Here is a 7,804-nt window from a genome sequence, read left to right as displayed (position 1 = left end):
ACTCCAGCTGCCCTGGCCACCTGTCCCCTGCACTTCCCAAAGCCTTCCCTCTGTGTGATTTGCCTCACCTCCAACTGGAGCCCCAGCTCTGGGCTCTGAGCTGCCTGGGTGGTGGGCATGTGCTGCCTGGGCAGCTCAGGGTCCTTGTTGGTCCCTGAGAGTTAGCATGACTGTTCTGGTGGTCTCTGAGAGCAGTGGGACCTGTAGGAATCCACAAAATTAGAGAGTTTTGGGAAAGCTGCAAAAGGCAGGTGTCAGAGACAGCAGAACTATGATTAGAGCTAAGCAGCAGCCATGAGATAGGTCAGCAGAAAAATTATTTAAGCTGTAGAAAAGCAAGGACAAATAGAACAATGGTCTGTGTATTAACACTTGTCTAGAATAACTGTCTAAGCTACAGAAAAGTTTACCTAGCAAGATATTAGGAAGGTTAAAGCTTAATAATGGAGCTCTGTGCATTATGTTTTAAGGCTCACAAGTAGCTATTGTATTCGAAATAAGCAAGCATTGTTTTAACCAAAGGTACATGTGCTTATGGTGATTGGATAGAACTATTGTCAGTGTGCTTTTGCTTTGTGTGATTGGTCAAAAAACTTATAAAGTAAGTTGTAACATTAAGTTCTTTGTCTGCTGCCTGGGATGTGAGCTGCTGGCATCTTCCCATTGTCATAACCATGTAATGAGACTGATGCTGGAAAATAAAACAGCTCAGGGCACGTTGCACAGCAGCCCCGTCCCGTGCGTGGTTTGTGAACAGCCCCCTGCCGGCGTCAGGACCATGGGAGTTGTTCAGCCATGGGCGTGCAACAGACCCAGAGCTTGCTTTGCAAAAGGAGCTGTCAGACATAGATTATTCAGGTGTGCCACTGGGCTTCAAAGAGCTGGTGACAGCGGTGCCAGAATTGCACGCACCAAACAACTCATTTTCTCTCTTCTTTCTAGTGAACATTGTGCTGTAGCAACTTTTGATGAAAGGTTTTCCTGAGAAGATGTTCTCTGAAGTCAGATGTGAAAGAGGGAGGCAGAAAAAGATTCTGCCCTGTTCCCTTGTGGCTGTGAATACAGGAAGGCTGCATTTGCTTACAGGTACCACTTAAAGTGCCCACAAGGACTTAATAGAGGCACATACAATAAAATGGAATAAATCTATTGGCATAAGTACAAAATCCTCAGAGGTGTCAAGAGAAAGGCTAAACTGAAATGGGGATACACATCTGAGGCCCTGTGTCCCTCCCTCATTCCCTTTCTGACCCCACACATTCCCTGGCCACCTCTGGATGCCCTTGAAGGGCTCCCTGAGCTCTCAGATCTCTGTGTCTGCACACACAGGGATGATGCCCACGGGGGCTTGGCTGGCAGAGCAACCTGAGGCTCAGTGGGCAGAGCTGGGACATGGGCTCAGGCTGGGACATGGAACCATGGAATCACTGAATCCTTTGGACTGGAAAAACACCTCTAGGATGATTGGGTCCAACCATTCCCCAGAACTGACCAGGCCACCTCTAAAGCATGTCCCCAAATGCCACATCCACACAGCTTTTAAATCCTCCCAGGGATGGTGACTCCACCACTGCCCTGGGCAGCCTGTTCCAATGCTTCACAGTCCTTTCCATGAAGAAATGTTTCCTAAAATCCAATCTAAACTTGCCCTGGTGCAACTTGAGGCAATTTTTTTTTGTCCTGTTACTTGTTCCCTGGGAGCAGAGCCTGATCCCCCCTGGCTGTCCCCTCCTGTCAGGGAGTTGTGCAGAGCCACAAGGTCCCCCCTGAGCCTCCTTTTCTCCAGGCTGAGCCCCTTTCCAGCTCCCTCAGCCCCTCCTGGTGCTCCAGCCCCTTCCCCAGCTCCATCCCCTTCCCTGGAGTCACTCCAGCCCCTCATTCTGTTTCTCACAGTGAGGCTCCCAAAACAGAACATCCTCAGGCTTCAGGAGGAAAAATGAACTCAATTCACTGTCTTTGGTAAGAGCCCAGCCCTTGTACCAGATGCAGGAAGCAGCTTTGCCGCCAGAGGTGACACCCAGGCCCAGCCTCTCCTTCCCCTTGACAGAAGCCCTTCCCCCCCATCCCACAGCCTGGCTGGCACAGGACAGAACCATAACTGTGGGACAGTAACCAAACAGCTGGTGGTGAATGCTGCTACCCATGCCCTGGCCTTGTTCCTAATAAAAACATCACTTCAGGGCACAAATGTGCAGCCCCAGTGAGGTGGCAAAGCTTTGGATAAATACAGCACCTGGTTCCAGTTCATCTCACTGCTTTATTTCTGAGAGTCCCTGCAGGATGCAGTGAACCTGGCTGCCACACAGGGCTCTGGATCCCTGCTGGAAGCTGTGCCTGGAGTTTCAGTGCCTCAGAGTCCTTTAGGAGAGGTGTGGGACTGCAGCATGGTGGAACACAAACATGGGGAGCTCCAGCCCCTAGCCCTTCTTTGCTGCCCCTTCCCATTGTGCCTTAACTGCATCTATGTATTTGCATTTCTGGGAGATGGGAGCTGACATCCTGACCTGAAAAAGCCCTTCATTCTTTGTAAACAGGGATTTTCTCACCCTGAGTTGTGTTCTGCTGTGCAGAACAAGAGGAAATATGAAGTGCTAAAGTCCAGCACTTCTGCCCAGAACTTCAGTATTGTCATAACCATGTAATGAGACTGATGCTGGAAAATAAAACAGCTCAGGGCACGTTGCACAGCAGCCCCGTCCCGTGCGTGGTTTGTGAACAGCCCCCTGCCGGCGTCAGGACCATGGGAGTTGTTCAGCCATGGGCGTGCAACAGACCCAGAGCTTGCTTTGCAAAAGGAGCTGTCAGACATAGATTATTCAGGTGTGCCACTGGGCTTCAAAGAGCTGGTGACAGCGGTGCCAGAATTGCACGCACCAAACAACTCATTTTCTCTCTTCTTTCTAGTGAACATTGTGCTGTAGCAACTTTTGATGAAAGGTTTTCCTGAGAAGATGTTCTCTGAAGTCAGATGTGAAAGAGGGAGGCAGAAAAAGATTCTGCCCTGTTCCCTTGTGGCTGTGAATACAGGAAGGCTGCATTTGCTCACAGGTACCACTTAAAGTGCCCACAAGGACTTAATAGAGGCACATACAATAAAATGGAATAAATCTATTGGCATAAGTACAAAATCCTCAGAGGTGTCAAGAGAAAGGCTAAACTGAAATGGGGATACACATCTGAGGCCCTGTGTCCCTCCCTCATTCCCTTTCTGACCCCACACATTCCCTGGCCACCTCTGGATGCCCTCGAAGGGCTCCCTGAGCTCTCAGATCTCTGTGTCTGCACACACAGGGATGATGCCCACGGGGGCTTGGCTGGCAGAGCAACCTGAGGCTCAGTGGGCAGAGCTGGGACATGGGCTCAGGCTGGGACATGGAACCATGGAATCACTGAATCCTTTGGACTGGAAAAACACCTCTAGGATGATTGGGTCCAACCATTCCCCAGAACTGACCAGGCCACCTCTAAAGCATGTCCCCAAATGCCACATCCACACAGCTTTTAAATCCTCCCAGGGATGGTGACTCCACCACTGCCCTGGGCAGCCTGTTCCAATGCTTCACAGTCCTTTCCATGAAGAAATGTTTCCTAAAATCCAATCTAAACTTGCCCTGGTGCAACTTGAGGCAATTTTTTTTTGTCCTGTTACTTGTTCCCTGGGAGCAGAGCCTGATCCCCCCTGGCTGTCCCCTCCTGTCAGGGAGTTGTGCAGAGCCACAAGGTCCCCCCTGAGCCTCCTTTTCTCCAGGCTGAGCCCCTTTCCAGCTCCCTCAGCCCCTCCTGGTGCTCCAGCCCCTTCCCCAGCTCCATCCCCTTCCCTGGAGTCACTCCAGCCCCTCATTCTGTTTCTCACAGTGAGGCTCCCAAAACAGAACATCCTCAGGCTTCAGGAGGAAAAATGAACTCAATTCACTGTCTTTGGTAAGAGCCCAGCCCTTGTACCAGATGCAGGAAGCAGCTTTGCCGCCAGAGGTGACACCCAGGCCCAGCCTCTCCTTCCCCTTGACAGAAGCCCTTCCCCTCCATCCCACAGCCTGGCTGGCACAGGACAGAACCATAACTGTGGGACAGTAACCAAACAGCTGGTGGTGAATGCTGCTACCCATGCCCTGGCCTTGTTCCTAATAAAAACATCACTTCAGGGCACAAATGTGCAGCCCCAGTGAGGTGGCAAAGCTTTGGATAAATACAGCACCTGGTTCCAGTTCATCTCACTGCTTTATTTCTGAGAGTCCCTGCAGGATGCAGTGAACCTGGCTGCCACACAGGGCTCTGGATCCCTGCTGGAAGCTGTGCCTGGAGTTTCAGTGCCTCAGAGTCCTTTAGGAGAGGTGTGGGACTGCAGCATGGTGGAACACAAACATGGGGAGCTCCAGCCCCTAGCCCTTCTTTGCTGCCCCTTCCCATTGTGCCTTAACTGCATCTATGTATTTGCATTTCTGGGAGATGGGAGCTGACATCCTGACCTGAAAAAGCCCTTCATTCTTTGTAAACAGGGATTTTCTCACCCTGAGTTGTGTTCTGCTGTGCAGAACAAGAGGAAATATGAAGTGCTAAAGTCCAGCACTTCTGCCCAGAACTTCAGTATTAAAGCACATGAAAATATAGGCTTGTCTTTCTTATGTCAAACTGAGTTTTCAAGAGCTCTGAAGGAAGGAATCTTAGGAAAAATTCAGGTGGAAAGCATGTCTAAACAAGTTCCACTCCTCTCCAAATCTACGAGGGGAGAAAACAAATGCCTGTGTACATGCAAGAAGCAGACAAGGAAGAGCACACTTAACTGAAGCTATGGGCTGGTAGCTATCCCCACTTTTATTTCATTTTCAATCTGCCTGCAGCAGGACGAACAGGCTGCTGCAAACCCCAGAACTGCTATTTGGAAACCCTTTGCTGTTCTGTAGCAGTGCATCCTGCCCAGACACAGCAGCATGACACCTCTCCCACCCAGGGCCAGCCCACAGCTGCTTCCCCTGAGCAGTCCCATGCATTGAGCTGCCCTGGCTCAGTTCTCAGGGCTCAGATGCCACAGAAAGTGACAGACAACTTATTTCAAACACTTGTGATGCCACAGAGGCAAATTTGTGCTGGCCATTCTTCAGCATCCAAACAAGATTCCAAATCCAAGAGTGGAGATTAATCCTGGCTGCCAACCAACTCCAGGGCACTAAGCAGGAGAACCTGTGGGGAAATATTTGCTGCCATTTCCCTCCAGGTTCTGCTGCCTGACCACGGCACAGACAGGGAATCCCTGCATCCTGTTCCCTGGCTCCAAGCAAACCAGCAGGCTGTGAACTCACCTATGATGAGAAGAAAGACCCCAGCTCCATAATCCACTGCTGGGTGGAGTTTGGAAATGTACTGCTCCTCCATGGTCCCTTGGGGAGATGGCTGAAGGTTTTCCATCAAAGGTGAAGGCGCTGCAGGAGCAAAGAGCTCGTCCTCATGGTTTGCCTGCTGCAGGTGAGAGCTGGTGCTGGGTGCTGGCTGTGCAGGGACCCTTCTGCTGCCTCCTTGTCCTGCCTGTGGTGTGGCTGAGCAGGAGCCTGGAGTGAGAGGAAGGGTTTTCCCCTGGGAGGCAGAGTGAGAGCCAGGCAGAGCTGCTGCCAGAGCGATCCCGCCTGCCTGCCTGGCAGAGCATCTCTCCTCCCACCCCTCCTCTCCCACCCTTTTGCTCCTTGGCTTGTCGGGAAGATTCACAATGCAAATCCCCTCAGATGAGCAAAAAACAATTGTTCTCCAACCATCAGCAGCCCTGGAAATAAAGCCAGGCTGAGGAGGCAGGCAAGGGAAGGAAGGTTGGGAGTTTTGTTTTCCAGTTTTATGGCTGAGTATGGGAGATATGAGGTTGGGGCAGGAGTCTCTGAGCTGAAGTGTTAGAGGAAAGGTGTTTGCTGCAGGGGCTCAGCAGGCTCAAAGTCTGCTGGAGACAGGAGTGTCTGAGCTCCTCCCGTGCAGAACTAGAGGATGCTCTGTCCAGTGTAGTGTACCAGAAGAGAAGCAACCTCTGAGGTCACTCTGTGACACTCCAGAGTTCTGACTTGGCCAGCAGCCACAGGAACACCTCACCTCTGTGTTTTATTTCTCCTTATAACATCTGAGCCTAAGATCACCATAATGAGCAACCTGGTTTAGTGAGTGGCACCCCTGCCCATGGCAGGGGGCTGGATCGAGATGGTCTTTAAGGTCTCTTCCAGCCCAAACCATTCTGTGATTCTGTGATAAGGAATTTTAAAATTCACAAGAGCATGGAGGCATCTCAGGTGTGATTTAGGTGGAATTTAGGTGCTCAAGTATAGCAGTAACAGCCTAAACTTAGGAATCTGGGAGACTTTAAAAGCCTTTTGTTTCAGCAGGGTTTTGTATATCTCTGAGAATGGAGACTCCACAACAGTTGTTCCAGTGCCTTTTTGTTCAAAATCTCACACAGCTGAGGAACAAAGACAGCACCCAACTCATGAAATCCAGCAGCTGCTCATGAGCTGCTCAGTGCAGGTGTCCTTCACTGAACATCCTCAGCAGAGGAGATTCAGCTGAAAGAACGTGGGTGGTTGTTGCAATGCCCTCGAGCCATGGGTGTACAAGCAAGACTCAATTTAGCACAGGAAAGCAGGATATATACAGTGTTAATCATAGCAGGAAGTTCTTCTATCAGAAAAGAGTAAGAAAGGGAAAAGGTGAGGTCTCAAAAACATGCTCAGAATGGAGAGTTTCAAGCAGCTTGGTCAATTCAGTATAGTCTGTGCAAGGAAGAGAGGTTACCATTTGATAGCATTTTGAGGGAGTGTCCTGGCTCTGACCAGGACAGGGTTGATTTTACATTGGCCAGGAGGGGCATGGCCAGGACCTGGAGGTGATTCCAGAGCACCTGGGCAGAACCACAACAGGGAGAAATGTCTGCTAGTGTAGCAAAAGACACAAATCCTGTGGCGGAAAGCAGAAAATTGCCACATTCTGCCACTTAATCCAGTACACAAACCCATTGCATTGGTTAATTAAACAATGCCAGTTCACCACAGAGACGGTGGACTCTGACTGCTCACCTTGCTAAATTCACAGAACAGCTCCTGGTACTGATTTGGGCTGGGCCAGCTGGCACTGTCCTGTCCTTCTCAGGCACAGGTTGGCTAAAATGAGCCCAGGATTGTTCCCCACAAGCAGCAACATCATTAGCTTTGAAAAAAAAGTGTTTTGTTCCCTGGCACAGATGTTGCCCATGGGTTTTGCTCTTATCCTGAGTGCAAACATTTAGATTGTCAAGGTGCAGCCATTGGATGAGGATTGACTGTTTTAAATTTCTTAAATAGAGATTTTAATTCTGATAAAACCCTTTCTTGATAAAATTCCTGGCCTGTACTATGCAGTCATCTCACCTAATGTTTCTTTTTGGCCATTCTTGGTGAAACCATGGCAGAGGGCTCATTTCAAGGAGCCTGATGTCACCCAGTCCCAGCCAGATCTCCTGCTTTCCCACTTGTTGCATGGTCCGTCCTCTCTCTACTGAAATAAAACACTGCCTTTCTTCAGGCAAGCAAGGAGACCAAGGGCAAGATTAAAACATTCTGCTGATAATTTAATTGCTAATTATTATTTAATTACTGGAGGCTCCACTGGCTACATCAGGGGCCCAGCCCTCTGCCAGCTCTTGTGGGCACCTTAGATTACACTGTGTGGCTCTTTCACGCTGGTTTAGATGGCATTTCATTTCTTGTGAAACCCTCAGCTTAGCATTCACATGGGGTAGGATTACATCAACAGCCCAGTTACGAAATGGAAGAAAAGAAAATGAAAGATTAAAACCAGAAGA

At 49.8% G+C, this 7,804-nt stretch overlaps 1 protein-coding gene across 1 annotated transcript in view; it reads right to left on the bottom strand.

Annotated features, from left to right (window-relative positions):
* The window catches only part of LOC102033284 (opsin-5-like), a 9,172-nt gene extending 3,802 nt beyond the window's left edge, over positions 1 to 5,370 (bottom strand). The window contains exon 1 of the mRNA XM_005424961.1: positions 5,298 to 5,370. Within this exon, the coding sequence (XP_005425018.1) occupies positions 5,298 to 5,370 (73 nt within the window). The remainder of the gene's footprint in view (positions 1 to 5,297) is intronic.
* Between the last annotated feature and the right edge of the window lie 2,434 nt (positions 5,371 to 7,804).

The sequence above is a fragment of the Geospiza fortis genome, unplaced genomic scaffold (genome assembly GCF_000277835.1).
Source record: "Geospiza fortis unplaced genomic scaffold, GeoFor_1.0 scaffold106, whole genome shotgun sequence".
Taxonomy (NCBI): domain Eukaryota; kingdom Metazoa; phylum Chordata; class Aves; order Passeriformes; family Thraupidae; genus Geospiza; species Geospiza fortis.
This window is presented reverse-complemented; position numbering and strand designations above follow the sequence as displayed.